This window comes from Homarus americanus, unplaced genomic scaffold (genome assembly GCF_018991925.1).
Source record: "Homarus americanus isolate GMGI-L3 unplaced genomic scaffold, GMGI_Hamer_2.0 scaffold33124, whole genome shotgun sequence".
Lineage (NCBI taxonomy): Eukaryota > Metazoa > Arthropoda > Malacostraca > Decapoda > Nephropidae > Homarus > Homarus americanus.
The window spans coordinates 80,001-95,393 of record NW_024722374.1 but is presented as its reverse complement, the minus strand read 5'-3'; the positions used below and the strand labels follow the sequence as shown (position 1 = coordinate 95,393).

Sequence of the window (15,393 nt, the reverse complement as noted above, 5' to 3'; positions counted from 1 at the left end):
ATTTTTTTCCAGTGCATTTTACAAATATTTTCCACATAAACTCTCACTACAAAAGATTTCTCAAACAGCTGTGTCTTTCTCACGTTCCTACTAGCTTCTGGTGGTGGTGGTGGTGGTGGTGAGGGCGTGGTTGGTGGTGATGGTGGTAGTTGTAGTGGTGGTGGTAGTGGCTGGTGGTGGTGGTGAGGGTGTGGGTGGTTGTGGTGAAGGTATGGGTAGTGGTGGTGGTGAAGGTGTGGTTAGTAGTGGTGATACTGAGTGAGGGAGGTGGTAGTAGTGGTGGTGATGGTGGTAGTTGTGGTTACCGTCTCACTTGGGTGTGTTAAGTGGTTAGACTTGTCACGTCCATCTACTGTGTGAACCTATAGGTGGTGGATCTATGGTAGGAGGGAAGGAAGGAAGGAGGAAAGGAAGGAGAGAGAAGGAGAAGGAATGTAGCAGGGAAATGCAAAAAAGGAAAGAGAGGGTAGGAGGGATGGGAGGAAGGTTAGGTTAGGTTAGGTTAGGTTAAGTTAGGTTAGGTTAGGTTAGGTTAGGTTAGGTTAGGTTAAGTTAAGTTAGGTTAGGTTAGGTTAGGTTAGGTTAGGTTAAGTTAGGTTAGGTTAGGTTAGGTTAGGTTAAGTTAAGTTAAGTTAAGTTAAGTTAAGTTAAGTTAAGTTAAGTTTAGGTTAGGTTAGGTTAGGTTAGGTCCACCAGGAAAATCTGCCCTCCCTTTAATTCTTCACGAAACTTTACCCTCCCTTAAAAAAATGTTCCCTCCCTTTAAGCCTCCCTCTATAACTTCAACAAGACGCTATACACTCCCTGAATAAAAATCCCCTTTCTCAATCCCCCTATGAGGCCTTTCCACTCCCTTAAAAAAATCTCCCTCACTTAACTCCCTCAAGACGCTACACCTCCCTCCGTCCACAACCAAGACCGGCCACTATCCTCAGAGGACGAATGACCCTCTAGCCTCGCCACTGCCCGGGCCATGAGTGGACATAAGAGCCCCCCCCCCCCCCCCCCCACCCACCCACGTCTCCCCCAAAAGCGTTGACACTGACGGAATGGCTGCCGAGGGAATTCAATTTTACTTACGCCTTACTGACAGGGAGTAAACTGTCTCATTCCCCCGCCCTCTATGAATGGAGCTTCACTGTGTCGCTTTCTTTAGTCCTACATCTGTCCCTCCTCCTCCTCCTCTCCTCCTCCTCCTCCTCCTCTCTTCCTCCTTCTCTCTTCCTCCTCCTTTTCTCCTCCTCCTCTTCCTCCTTTCCTCCTCCTCCTCTCCTCTCCTCCTCCTTCTCCTCCTTCTAGAGAGACCTCCTTCTTTGCAGTCTTTTCTAGGTTTGACCCGATACTGAAAAGCTTTTAAGACGAAATGTGATGGAAATAATTTTTTTATGAAGATAAATGGATATCGCTAATATTTACAGATATCCATAAATTTCTTAACTTTATCCAGGCGTTATATGTTAACTTTATCCAGGCGTTATATGTTAACTTTATCCAGGCGTTATATGTTAACTTTATCCAGGCGTTATATGTTAACTTTATCCAGGCGTTATGTTAACTTTATCCAGGCGTTATATGTTAACTTTATCCAGGCGTTATATGTCAACTTTATCCAGGCGTTATATGTTAACTTTATCCAGGCGTTATTATGGGTCTAGTCACTTTTAATTCGAGGAGCGATGATTTTTTACTGTTATTTTTCTTAAATATGAAGGTGTTCTTTTTATCTCTTTAAGACGATGATATGAATAGGAGGGGTACGAGGAGAGGGTGGAGGGGGTAAGGGGAGGGGGAGGGGTAAGGGGAGGGGTGATGGGGTGAGAGGCAGGGAATGGGAGGCGTGTCTGTAAAGGGCACGGGAGGGGGGAAGAGGAAGACGGTGAAGGGTTATGTTGGGGGGAGGAGGGGCTAGGGAGAGGGAAGGTGGGTGGGGGAGGTGGAAGGAGGTGGGAGATCTATAGGACTTCTACACCTGAATAGAGAGGGGGACGGAGGGATGGGAGGGGGAGCAAGGGATGGCAAGGGGAAGGGGGAAAGGGTAAGGAGAGATGAAAGGTGGAGAGGGGAAAGAAAAGGAGAGAGAAAAGCAAGGAAGAGAGGAAAAGGAGTAATGTGGAATAAGGAAGGAATGGGAATAAAGCGGAAATGGAAAGAAGGGATAAAGAGGGAAGGGGAGAGAAAGAAAAAGAAAGTAAAAGGAAGGGGAGGAGAAAAGCAGAGGAGGTGAAATAAAGAAGAAAAAGAGGAAAGCGGAAGAGGGGACACGAGAAAAAGAGTGAAAGGGGGTGAGAGTACAGAAGGAGAGAGAAAGGATAGGAGGGGAGAGAAAGAGGGGAGGAACGGAGAGGGGAAGCAGGGTCTCTTTTGTCCAGACCGAGGGGAATTATATATTAAGTCTGGGCTTTAATGTTGTGCTTCGGCTGAGGTGTTTGTCTTGACGGGACCAAGCTAGGTGTGAGGGAGGGAGGGAGGGAAGGGAAAGGGAGGGAAGGGAGGTGAGAGGAGGGAGGGAAGGTGGGATAGATGAAGAAAGGGAGACATGGAGAAAGGGAAAGAAAGCAGTGAATGAGAAAGGGAGAAGGATAGAGGGACATGAAGGATAAAAAGGGAAAAAAAGGAAGGAAAGGAAAGAAGATGGAAGTATAAGATGGAGGTGACAAAGGTTCTTCCTTCATCAATAACTCTCATATAACTCCTCCCTCCCGTCCATCAATGACCTCAGTTGACCTAAGACCCACCATCACCGACGCCAGATGACCCCAGTAGACCTAAGACTCCAGGGAGGCCCACGTCAACTTGGTCGTAGTAGTGGCCTCCAGGGGTAAACCAGACCAAACTCTCCCAAACTCAGTCACTTTAGCAGAGACACCGAGAACGGCCACCGACCCTAAGATCAATCATCATTGTTGAGTCCTCCAAGTTTTACCGCTATCAGTATTATGATATCTTTCTCCCTCTGAGCTGATATCTTTTTGCCCTTAGCTCTGATATCTTTCTGCCCTGAGCTCTGATATCTTCCTCTCCCTGAGCTCTGATATCTTCCTCTCCCTGAGCTCTGATATCTTCCTCTCCCTGAGCTCTGATATCTTCCTCTCCCTGAGCTCTGATATCTTCCTCTCCCTGAGCTCTGATATCTTCCTCTCCCTGAGCTCTGATATCTTCCTCTCCCTGAGCTCTGATATCGTCCACTCCCTGAGCTCTGATATCGTCCACTCCCTGAGCTCTGATATCTTCCTCTCCCTGAGCTCTGATATTCTCCCTGAGCTCTGATATCTTCCTCTCCCTGAGCTCTGATATCTTCCTCTCCCTGAGCTCTGATATCTTCCTCTCCCTGAGCTCTGATATCGTCCACTCCCTGAGCTCTGATATCGTCCTCCCTTAGCTCCTGATAACTTCCCTCTGAGCTCTGATATCTTTGCTCACTTAGCTCTGATATCTTCCTCTCCTGAGCTCTGATATCTTCCTCTCCTGAGCTCTGATATCTTCCTCTCCCTTAACTCTGATGTCTACTCCTGAGCTCTGGAAATGTCGCTTCCCTCTCCCTGAGGCTCCAGTAAATACTTCCTCTCCTGAAACAATGTCTTATCTCCCTGAGCTCTGATATCTTCCTCTCCCTGAGCTCTGATATCTTCCTCTCACAAACAAATATCTTCCTCTCCCTTAAGCTCTGATATCTTCCTCTCCTGAGCTCTGATATCTTCCTCTCCCTGAGCTCTGATATCGTCCACTCCCTGAGCTCTGATATCTTCCTCCCTTATCTGATATCTTCCCCTCTCCTGAGCTCTGATATCGTCCACTCCCTGAGCTCTGATATCTTCTCTCTGATATCTTCCTCTCCATAAAACAAATATCTTTCCCTTAGCTCTGATATCTTCCTCTCCCTGAGCTCTGATATCTTCCTCTCCCTGAGCTCTGATATCTTCCTCTCCCTGAGCTCTGATATCTTCCTCTCCCTGAGCTCTGATATCTTCCTCTCCCTGAGCTCTGATATCTTCCTCTCCCTGAGCTCTGATATCTTCCTCTCCCTGAGCTCTGATATCTTCCTCTCCCTGAGCTCTGATATCTTCCTCTCCCTTAGCTCTGATATCTTCCTATCCCTGAGCTCTGATATCTTCCTCTCCCTGAACTCTGATATCGTCCACTCCCTGAGCTCTGAAATCGATCGTTATTAATCACGATAATTTTCATTCCCAAGTATTATATCTTTAATTCTTATCCCAAACACCTTTCAATTTTAATTACGATATATTTCGCTCTCCATTCCACCTTTCATTCCCTAATTCCGATATCTTTCACTCTCATCTCTGATACGCCACATCCTCTAATTTCAATTATATCTTTTAATTAGCTAATATCTAATCCAACAATGCTGCTGGTGTTTTTTTTATCCTCCTCATCTCTTGATATCTGACGTCGTTATCGTAAAAGTTTCCACGGTCGTCGCCAAATCTCCCCTCGCTGAAGTGGATCTAAAATTATTCGCAAACTCAGAGCAAAATTCACGACTTGTTTTGGCTTTTTCATACAGGGAGTAATGGTAAGATGGCTGGTGGGTGAGTCTCCCCTTAAGGCGTTAAATCTAAGTCCCTGCACTACATTTTCTTTGTTATTACGTTTTCTTAATTCTTTCCTCCGTTTTCTTAATTTGGTCTTCCGTTTTCTTTGAACTTGTTATTCCATTGGCTGTTCCCTTGACTGTCCCTCTTCCCCTCACCCCCTCCTCTTTATTTTTCTTGGTGGCTGTTCCCGTGACTCTCCCTCTACCCCTCACTCCCCCCTCCACTTGTTTCCTTTGGTCGCTGCTCCCTTAAATTCCCGCCACCCTTTACCTGTTTCCTTTGGTCGCTGCTCCCTTAAATTCCCGCCACCCTTTACCTGTTTCCTTTGGTCGCTGCTCCCTTAAATTCCCGCCACCCTCCACTTGTTTTTCGTGATGGCTGTTCCCTCCACCCCTCGCCTCCTTCCAGTCCTGTCAGCTGTTTTCTGGAGAATTAACCCTCTCTCACCTCCCCTCCCTTCTTCCATTACTAACTTAATTCAGTTTAAAAAAAAAATCTCTATGCCAATTTTGGGTCACATGAAAGCTGTTAACACCCCTAACATATTTAACCTGATTACACACCCTAACGCTACATGGAGGAGTTAGGTTAGCTTAGGTTAGGTTAGGTTAGGTTAGGTTAGCTTAGGTTAGGTTAGGTTAGGTTAGGTTAGGTTAGGTTCGTGTAAGAGTATTTATCATCAGGTTAAATATACTGGGTTGCCTAATCTTGACATAACCCCTAATTTTATTTCTTAACGGGTGCTAAAGTGAACGTATCTATCTAAGGCAGAGTCTCGGTGTAATATTGAAGCCATTTTGGACTTTCCATCCCTGCTTTAACTCTACTCAGTTAATTAGGTGTGGTCTTACATCTCCAAGTTACCCGCGAGGAGGAAAATTCTAAGTACCAACTTTTCAGGCTTCGACCCCTTCGGTATTCCCTCGAGCCTCACGGCTATCCTCACCCCACCCACTCCCCACCTCAAGCCCCACCCCACCCCACCCCACCCCACATCTCTCGTTTTCTATATTTACTGACCCATTGTACAATTCTGATCTCCCATTTTTGTGCTTATTATCTGATCCCAAAACCCCCTCTGCTTTCTATAATCCTAATAACGTGTTGTATAATCAATATCTTCTATCATTTTCCTATGATTCTACTGACCAATGTGATCCTAAACCCGTCTCCCGTTTTCTATAATATGATCTTACTCGTAAGGTGGCTGTTTCCTCAAGTGTCTCTCCTCTCTCCCTTTCTCTCCCTCAGCCGAAAACTTTTCTGACAGAAGGCGCCCAAACTTGAGGCCGAGATTGTTGTACACTGGCTGGTCTGCTTCCTGATACTTTGTAACTCCGTCTGGCCGACTCTTGTGCATAGTTTTAAGAAATGTTCCTGTTCATATTTAAGTTAAGACACTACCTTTAACACTCTGGAGCTACACGGGACCTCACTGTGTGAAGGTTAGCTTGGGAACGACTCAGCTGTTACTGTTGAGTTGTTTTTCACTGACTTAAGCACTGTTCACCACTGTTCACCACTGTTCAACTCTGTTCAACACTGGTTCCATTCCTTTCCTAAATGAAATAGTAACTTCTGGCGAGAACTTATTGATATTCCGGTGGGGAGGAGGGGTTCAGGGGAGGGAGTTGGTATGGGCCAACATAACAGTTGACCTGGCTGCTGCCAGAGAAGCCAGGTACGTCTTGACCCTTCGGTGGTCAAGGATGAGGTGATTTTATGCTCCTGGATATCGCTAGGCTCGGATACTACTCGGCACTTCCTTATCGTTTATTGGAATCGAATGCCATTAACTCTTGTCAGGACCGTGATCAGGCCGCGACGACGATGTTCATACTTTCTTTTCTGGAGTTTCTTCTGTCATTTATAGTTACCAAGTACCTTATATTTTCCACCAGAATCCTTAAGAGGTTTGGGTAGGTCCAGTACACGTTAAATATGTCACCTTTGATTTGTATGCTAAATAATTCAGTTTTTTTTGGGGGGGCAGGGGTAATTTCCTTTAAATTTTCAATAGTTTGCTCGCTTGTGTTTTGTCTTTATGCCATTATTATTGTGTTAATGTAATTGCTATTTTAATCTCTGTCTTGTGCACGTATTCCGCTTGTAGTTTTGAAATGCGTGTATGTGTGTGTATATGTATGTCTGTGTATACGTGCTGGCCAGGCAAATACCACTCAAGATTTAACTCTCTCTCTCTCTCTCTCTCTCTCTCTCTCTCTCTCAGGAAAGCTTCACCCTTCCCCTCGCCATAACACCACCAGCCTGGGTTCTTGAGGGCTACACCTAACCCTTTTATCTATGCAAATTTGCCGGTCAATTTCGGGTCATTTGCATACACTCTTCACCAGGTGTTGTTACCGGCGCTCGTTCACCCATACTGTGAGCTGAGACTCTTGGTTGAACGCTCCGAGCTGAGACTCTTGGTTGAGCGCCCCGAGCTGAGACTCTTGATTGAACGCCCCGAACTGAGACTCTTGATTGAACGCCCCTGAGCTGAGACTCTTGGATGAACGCCCCTAAGCTGAGACTCATGGATGAACGCCCTGAGCTGAGAGCCTTGGTTGAGATAATAATCATTTGGTAAATTTCTCTGTTTATTCTCACTTTAAGATTATTCCTCTGTTTGCCGTTATTATAAGGTTATTCGTCACTACTGTTGGTCTCAGTTTTATCGTCTATATTCTTGCTGTTAGATTATTCCAACTTATTTCACCACTACACATCTTATTTACCTTATTTACATATACCATCTTATTTCACATTATGGATTTAATTCACTTATATCGACTTTTGTTTACACCAAATACTTATTATTTCACCCATGACGACCCTTATTTTCCCCTATCCTTATTTCAATACTACCAACTTATTTCACTAACACACACACACACCTTATTCCAGCTTATACTCACCGTATTTATCTTTCCTCTATGATTAATTAGTTAATGCACCTTCTCCTACCTGACAGCTGCACCACCTCGTCTAGTTTGTCCTCTCGTAAAAAAATACTCATCACCACCCAGGTCAACCAGCGAGGGTAAGGGGAGACAAAGGGAAAGGGGGAGAGACGAGGGGATAAGGGTGGAACAAGGGGAGGGAGATAGAAGAGGGACTAGGCAATCGGAGGGGAGATGGAACGAGAGGGAGGGGAGACAGGAGAAGATGAGGGGTAAAGGGAAAGATAAAGGGAGAGAAGGGGGACTAGGGGGTAGGGGAGAGGAGAGGGTGAACGAGGAGGAGGAGGAGAGGTGGGAAGAAGAGGAGTGGTGAGGAAGGAAAGGAAGATGAGGGAAGAGGGAGAAGGCGTGAAAGAATAAGGAAAGGGAATGGGAGATAAATAATGGGGGAAAGGGGAGGCGAGGGGAGGTAACAAAGGTAAGCGGAAAGAGAGGGAGGGGGACGGATGTAAGCCGAAATAGGGAGGAAGGGTGAGAGGGAAATGAGTGGGTGAGCGTGAGAGGGTAAACAGGTGGGGAGAATAGGAGGAAATATTTATGGCGGGTAGGGGAGTGGGGAGAAAATTTGTTGAAGAAAGTTAAGTAAGGGTGGGGAGAAAATAGTTTGAGAGAGGGTTGGAGGTGAGGGTGAGGGAAGGGAGGGTAGGGTCTGGGGAGGTAGTAGAGAAAGGGAGGCTAAATAAGGGAGGAAGGAGAGGTAGGGAGAATGAACGAGGGGAGGAAGAAGAAGGGAGGAGGAAGGAGGGAGAAGAAGGAAGGGGAGGAGAAGAAGGAAGGAGGGGGAGGGAGAAGAAGGAAGGGAGAAGGGAGGGAGGAGGGAGGGAGGGAGAAGGAGGGAGGGAGGAGAGGAAGACCAGTGCTCATAACCCAAGAGTAAGGACTTGCTCACACAAACCTCACACGCCAACTGTATCTAACTGTAACTCAGTAAATGGCGGCCCACAGCTCATAAAGTGCTCACGACTCCCTGCCTAGAGAGTAACGCTGTGATACCATACTCCCTTCTGGTGGGGGAGGGAGGGAGGGAGGGAGGGAGGGAAGGAGGGAGAGAGGGAGGAAGGGAGGGAGATGAGCGACGAGTGGCAGTAGCCCAGGCCCTGTAGGGGATTGTTGTGGGTAATGTAAACACACTCCGGCCACATTCATTCCAGGGAACCACCACCACCACCAGCTGGAGCAACGCGGGGCTGGTAGAATGCTACGAGGAAGGAGTTCACATCACTGGGTGCTTTAAATTATATCCTGGCCTCCTGAGTACAGCAGAGAGGTGCGGTAGGGAGGGGGGGTGAGGGAGGAAAGGAGAGGAAAAACATAGGACTGGATGTAGGACGGAAGGGATAATCAGGTCTTTTGAACACCGAAGAGAACATCGACCACACTCCTGGTTACCAGAGGGCAGCTGAGAAGCTACTGGGAGAAGAGGGGCGACAGGGCAGAGGAGGAGGAGCTACTTAAACCCGAAGGGGGTTACGTCCTCCATACTGAGCGACAAGATTATGGTAGGAGCATCAGAGGAGTACCCTGCCGAAGGAGGTCACCTCGCCCACACTGAAAGCCTTCCCCTTGATATCCTGAGAGCAACAGTAAGTGCGGCAAGACCGAGGGAAGGGTCCTAGCCCACACCTCCCTGAAGACACCTCACCAGCAGGACAAAGTGAGGGAGGGAGGGAGGGGTCGTGCGTCACACCTCCCCTAAGACACCTCACCAGCACCTCCCTGAAGACACCTCACCAGCAGGACAAAGTGAGGGAGGGAGGGAGGGGTCGTGCGTCACACCTCCCCTAAGACACCTCACCAGCAAGGACAAAGTGAGGGAGGGAGGGAGTGGGTCGTGCCACACCTCCTCTAAGACCCCTCACCAGCAGGACAAAGTGAGGGAGGGAGGAGGTCGCGTCACACCTCTAAGACACACCTCACCAGCAGGACAAAGTGAGGGAGGGAGGGAGGGGTCGTGCCCACCCTCCCAAGACCCTCACCAGCAGGACAAAGTGAGGGAGGGAGGGAGGGGTCGCGCGTCACACCTCCCAAGACCCCTCACCAGCAGGACAAAGTGAGGGAGGGAGGGGTCGCGTCACACCTCCCCGAAGACACCTCACCAGCAGGACAAAGTGAGGGAGGGAGGAGGTCGTGCGTCACACCTCCCAAGACACCCTCACCAGCAGGACAAAGTGAGAGGGAGGGAGTGGGAGTGGTCGTGCGTCACACCTCTCCAAGACCCCTCACCAGCAGGACAAAGTGAGGGAGGGAGGGAGGGGTCGTGCGTCACACCTCCACTCAAGACACCTCACCAGCAGGACACAAAGTGAGGGAGGGAGTGGAGGTCGTGCGTCACACCTCTCCTAAGACCCCTCAACACCAGCAGGACAAAGTGAGGGAGGGAGGGAGGGGTCGCGTCACACCTCCTAAGTGACACCACCAGCAGGACAAAGTGAGGGAGGGAGTGGGAGGTCGTGCGTCACACCTCTCTAAGACCCCTCAACAGCAGGACAAAGTGAGGGAGGGAGGGAGGGGTCGTGCGTCACACCTCCCTAAGACACCCCACCAGCAGCAGGACAAAGTGAGGGGAGTGGGAGGGAGGGGTCGCGTCACACCTCCTAAGACCCCTCACCAGCAGGACAAAGTGAGGGAGGGAGGGAGGGTTCGTGCGTCACACCTCCTAAGACACCTCACCAGCAGGACAAAGTGAGGGAGGGAGGGAGTGGGTCGTGCGTCACACCTCCCCAAGACACCTCACCAGCAGGACAAAGTGAGGGAGGGAGGGAGGGGTCGTGCGTCACACCTCCCCTAAGACACCTCACCAGCAGGACAAAGTGAGGGAGGGAGGGAGGGGTCGTGCGTCACACCTCCCCTAAGACACCTCACCAGCATAACTACGACCCAATTGTTTACATGTGGGGCCTCGGGATGAGCGCCTTGTTTACACTGGAGACTCGACAGTTCCATCTGAATATTCATTTCCCTATTTAGGTCTGGCAAATCCCACCCGCGGGTTAATAATTTCCACACACCGGCAGCTCACGGTGGGTTTAATCCCAAGTAGAGATTACATATGTGACGGAAGTGGATTACAACAGCTTTCATGGGAGCTATGTCAGAAAAGCTGCGATTTGGGATACAGTATAGTGTGACGTCATCAATGTTGTTGGTGGACAGTTATTCTGGGTGTTGTTGTTGTTGACATTATTATTATTATTATTATTATTATTATTATTATTATTATTATTATTATTATTATCATTATTATTATTATTATTGTGTTTAGCGTTGCTCATCTGTTTTTTTCCTCTTACAAACAATTAATCGTAACCCTTCAGTCCTGGACCAATCAATTAGAAATCTGACAGACGTGTTCACTGGTTCAGTACAACCAAACCCACTTTCATGTGCTTTTATGTTTTGACGTTTTGGGGGAATTTTAGGAAGGTCAGAGGCCAAACATCCCTAGAACCCATTATTTTAAACAGCTGTTCAGAATAGTGGGGCTACTACTACTGCGACTACTACAACAACTACTACTACTACTACTACTACTACAACTACTACTACTACCACTACTACTAATAATAATGATACAATCGGTGGTGGTAACACTAACTTTTCTAATATTACCTCTCTCATTTTTTCTCTCTCTCCTGTAGCAAGGGAGAGAGCCAGGTCTTTAGGGTCCTTAGGGGCAGAGAGAGAGAGAGAGAGAGAGAGAGAGAGAGAGAGAGAGAGAGAGAGAGAGAGATCAGCTAGTGAGTAAATACAACAGTGTCCATTACCATAACTCTGTGTCTCTCGCCATCCTTAAGACAGCTAAAGATGCCTCACTAACACAGCTAAGGATGCCTCACTAAGACAGCTAAAGATGCCTCACTAACACAGCTAAAGATGCTTCACTAACACAGCTAAAATGCTTCACTAACACAGCTAAATATGCCTCACTAACACAGCTAAAGATGCCTCACTAACACAGCTAAAAATGCCTTACTAACACAGCTAAACTATACCTCACTAACACAGCTAAAATACACCCCACTAACACAGCTAAAATACACCTCACTAACACAGCTAAAATACACCCCACAAACACAGCTAAAATATACCTCACTAACACAGCTAAAATACACCTCACTAACACAGCTAAAATACACCTCACGAACACAGCTAAAATACACCCCACGAACACAGCTAAAATACACCCCACTAACACAGCTAAAATACACCTCACTAACACAGCTAAAATACACCCCACGAACACAGCTAAAATACACCCCACTAACACAGCTAAAATACACCTCACTAACACAGCTAAAATACACCCCACTAACACAGCTAAAATATACCTCACAAACACAGCTAAAATACACCTCACTAACACAGCTAAAATATACCTCACAAACACAATATTTTTTTTGAGTCACCCTGTTTGTATATACATATTTTTTATTTCCATTTCATCTACGTCACTTTCAACCTTGACTGATCTCGACAAAAACAAAAAAAACACGGAAATAAAAACAAAACGGGAAAAGTGACAGAAGAACGACGGTCATCTAAATCCCATTCTGAACGCTTGAGAGAAACACCAAAAAGAGGGTTTAGTAAAGAGAGAGAGAGAGAGAGAGAGAGAGAGAGAGAGAGAGAGAGAGAGAGAGAGAGAGAGAGAGAGAGAGAGAGAGAGAGAGGAAAATATAGGCAGACAGAGATGCTTAATATAGACAGATATATAAACTTATAGGTAGATAGATATGCAGACAGAGACTGGACGATATAGAGTGACACAGACAGACAGACAGACAGAGACTGGACGATATAGAGTGACACAGACAGACAGACAGACAGACAGACTCTCCAGTACAGTCTAATATAAAGTTAATATTTCTCTTAATCTATATATTCATCTAAGCCTCAAATGACCTTACCTGGTGAAATCTTCCTCTTTGATTAATTAAATAATCAAGAAGGTAAGAAGTAATAGTCACGCACCTTTAAAATACATAGTGATTGAGGAGGTACACCTAGTTAGAGCCCTCCACCCCTCCCTCAGTCCTTCCCTCCCTCCCTCCCTCCCTCCCTCCCTCCCTCAGTCCCTCCTCCTCCCTCCCTCCCTGCCCTCCTCCTCCCTCCTCCTCCTTCCCCTCTCCCTCCTCCCTCCCATCACAAATATTCTGGCGCCAATTACAACAACCTTGTGACGTCATCATGTTTACATATACCCTGGACAATAGTGTTACTTTTGATACCTGTTAATGTGTGTGTGTGTGTGTGTGTGTGTGTGTGTGTGTGTGTGGTCGTGTAATTGAGGTGAAAAAAGGGAAGAGGGGTTGTGTGTGTGTATGTGTGTGTGTATACCCAGTGTGTGTGTGTGTTTATATGTGTTTGCTCATGAATCAGGCGTTATGTATGCTTTTATTATCTGTGTATGTGGGTGTTTGTTTATAGATACTTGTATGTAGTTGTGTATAAATATTATGATGTTTTTGCTTATGTGTGTGTGTGTGTGTGTGTGTGTGTGTGTGTGTGTCGTAACAGAGTGTATTGGGTGTACATAACTTCCTTTGTTTTAATCTGTCTTTAATCTCCCCAAACTGATATTCACGTCAACCCCCTCCCTTGTGACTTAACTAATTTGCATACTAAAGCTGTCATCCTCACAGTGCTTGTTAAGGAAGTAAACAACACAGAACAAGAGATATGGTTAAAGGTTGTATATGTGACCCAGGCGAGGCGAGAACTGACCCCAACCTATAAGGAAAAATAACCCCCTCCCACACCCCACACCCCACCTCCCCCACTAGCTTCTCCAACCTCGTCCAAATATAGATATGCAAATTCCCTCTCGTTACGCCTCGGCCCTGGAGACATTACACGGGTCAAACCGTCTGTCGGGCCTGAAATATGTCCTCTGACACAAGAAATTCGGCAATTTCTGGTCCCCTGCGACTCCCGACAGCATTTTTCAATCTCACCAAGAAACCTCCTTTCTTTTTTTTCTCTTTCACCTGTAGGGGAGACGGGCGTGTGTGTGTGTGTGTGTGTGTGTGTGTGTGTGTGTGTGTGTGTGTGGTGCGTGTGTGTGTGTGTGTGTGTGGCGTGTGTGTGTGTGTGTGGGCGCGTGTGTGTGTGTGTGTGTGTGTGTGTATCTGCCTTGAATCTTTCAGAAGGATGATGACAAGTGATTCTTCTACTCAACACAACACTTGAAACCTGTGGCGTGTGATTGAGGGGTCGTGAGGGTCGAGGGTCGTCGGGGCCGAGGGGTCGTAAGGGTGAAGGGTCGTCGGGATCGTCGGGGTCGAGGTCGAGGTCGTCGGGGTCGTGGAGGGGTCGTCGGGGTCGAGGGGTCGTCGGGGTCGAGGGTCGTCGGGGTCGTGAGGGTCGTCAGGGGTCGTCGGGGTCGTCGGGGTCGTGAGGGGTCGTCGGTGTTAAAAAGTCGTGGACAATGTTTGTATGGTAAAATTCAGGTACAGACCGAGTCAAGAACACCTGAATGACTATCTGTCTGTCTGTCTGTCTAAATAGTATACTGTATATATATATAGCTAATATTTATGTATTACTTCTGCAGCAGACATACCGTACCTACACTCATTCCCATCATCACCACTTGAACTACCACACTATCATCACCACTTGAACTACCACACTATCATCACCACTTGAACTACCACACTATCATCACCACTTGAACTACCACACTATCATCACCACTTGAACTACCACACTATCATCACCACTTGAACTACCGCACTATCATCACCACTTGAACTACCACACTATCATCACCACTTGAACTACCACACTATCATCACCACTTGAACTACCACACTATCATCACCAACACCACTACGAATATCATACTACCATTGCTACCTCGCCTACTGCAACTACCACCACCATCACTCCAACCACCATTACTGCATCAGCCACCATCACTACCACAATTACTACTACCACTACTACTACCACCACCACTACTACCACCACCACAACTACCACCGCCATCACTCCAACCACCATTGCTGCATCAGCCACCATCACTACCACAATTACTACTACCACCACTACTACCACCACCACTACTACCACCACCACAACTACCACCATTGGATATACCTCGCAAAATTCCCTTTAACTTTTGACTTCTCACTTTAAATACGACGCAATAAAAAAGACTGATTCCCCCCTCCCTGTTCTGAGTCTTTTATTTGAACAAGTTACGAAGAACTTCTGTTTTGTGCGAATTACAACCAACTTTTATTTTGGTGAGTTACGAGGCGAAGTTTATTTTGGCGAATTAGATCTTCTATTTTGGCGAATTATTTCTAACTAGTATATTAGCGAGTTACTGTAAACTTTTATTTTGGCGAGTTAATGCTAGTATTTATCTAAGCCAAGACTTTTTTCCTCCATTTAAAGTGTTTTTTCTTAACTCTTCCCTTCCCACCACCTCCTCTCCCTCGTAAATAAAGAACAACATGCAGACATCCACATAAAAGTAACTCCGGAATACTACTTAACGTTGAAAAAATAAAAATAAATTAAAAATGTCAATAAAAAAGCCCTCACATCACCGCTAAAGGAAAAAAAATAAGAGTCTTTATACCATTTTAGCAGCGACACCAAGATTGAATTTACTCTTCCTCTTCACTTCCTCCTCCCGGGGCCGTCATTCGGTTGACCTTCAGGCAGGTAAGAGAGAATTTCCCCCTCTGGCTCACACGAGACAGATGTTTGACCGCCATCTGTCACAGTGAGAGGACCCGCGTTAACTCCCACGTCCAGGTATGATATTTTTGCCCATACCTAAACTCAATCACCGTGAAGAGAACCTCAATGAATAATTACGCTTTCCAATGAATAATATATAGGATGGATCACTTTTAGAT

At 46.7% G+C, this 15,393-nt stretch overlaps 1 protein-coding gene across 1 annotated transcript; it reads right to left on the bottom strand.

Moving 5' to 3' along the window:
* Positions 1 to 2,934: 2,934 nt before the first annotated feature.
* Positions 2,935 to 7,139, bottom strand: LOC121862725 (probable inactive protein kinase DDB_G0270444). The gene is made up of 3 exons (XM_042361042.1): positions 6,921 to 7,139; positions 3,637 to 4,088; positions 2,935 to 3,352 (listed from the first exon to the last, which is right to left on the bottom strand). Exons 1-3 carry the CDS (start codon positions 7,137 to 7,139, stop codon positions 2,935 to 2,937), a joined length of 1,089 nt encoding a protein of 362 aa, XP_042216976.1.
* Between the last annotated feature and the right edge of the window lie 8,254 nt (positions 7,140 to 15,393).

Excerpts from the sequence above, each read along its gene's own strand:
- LOC121862725 (XM_042361042.1), bottom strand. The coding sequence starts at position 7,139 with ATGATTATTATCTCAACCAAGGCTCTCAGCTCAGGGCGTTCATCCATG. Across the intron at positions 4,089-6,920 it reads GTATGGGTGAACGAGCGCCG|GAAGATATCAGAGCTAAGGG; the intron begins GTAACAACACCT and ends GCTCAGGGATAG. Across the intron at positions 3,353-3,636 it reads GGAGAGGAAGATATTTGTTT|GGAGTGGACGATATCAGAGC; the intron begins GTGAGAGGAAGA and ends ATCAGAGCTCAG.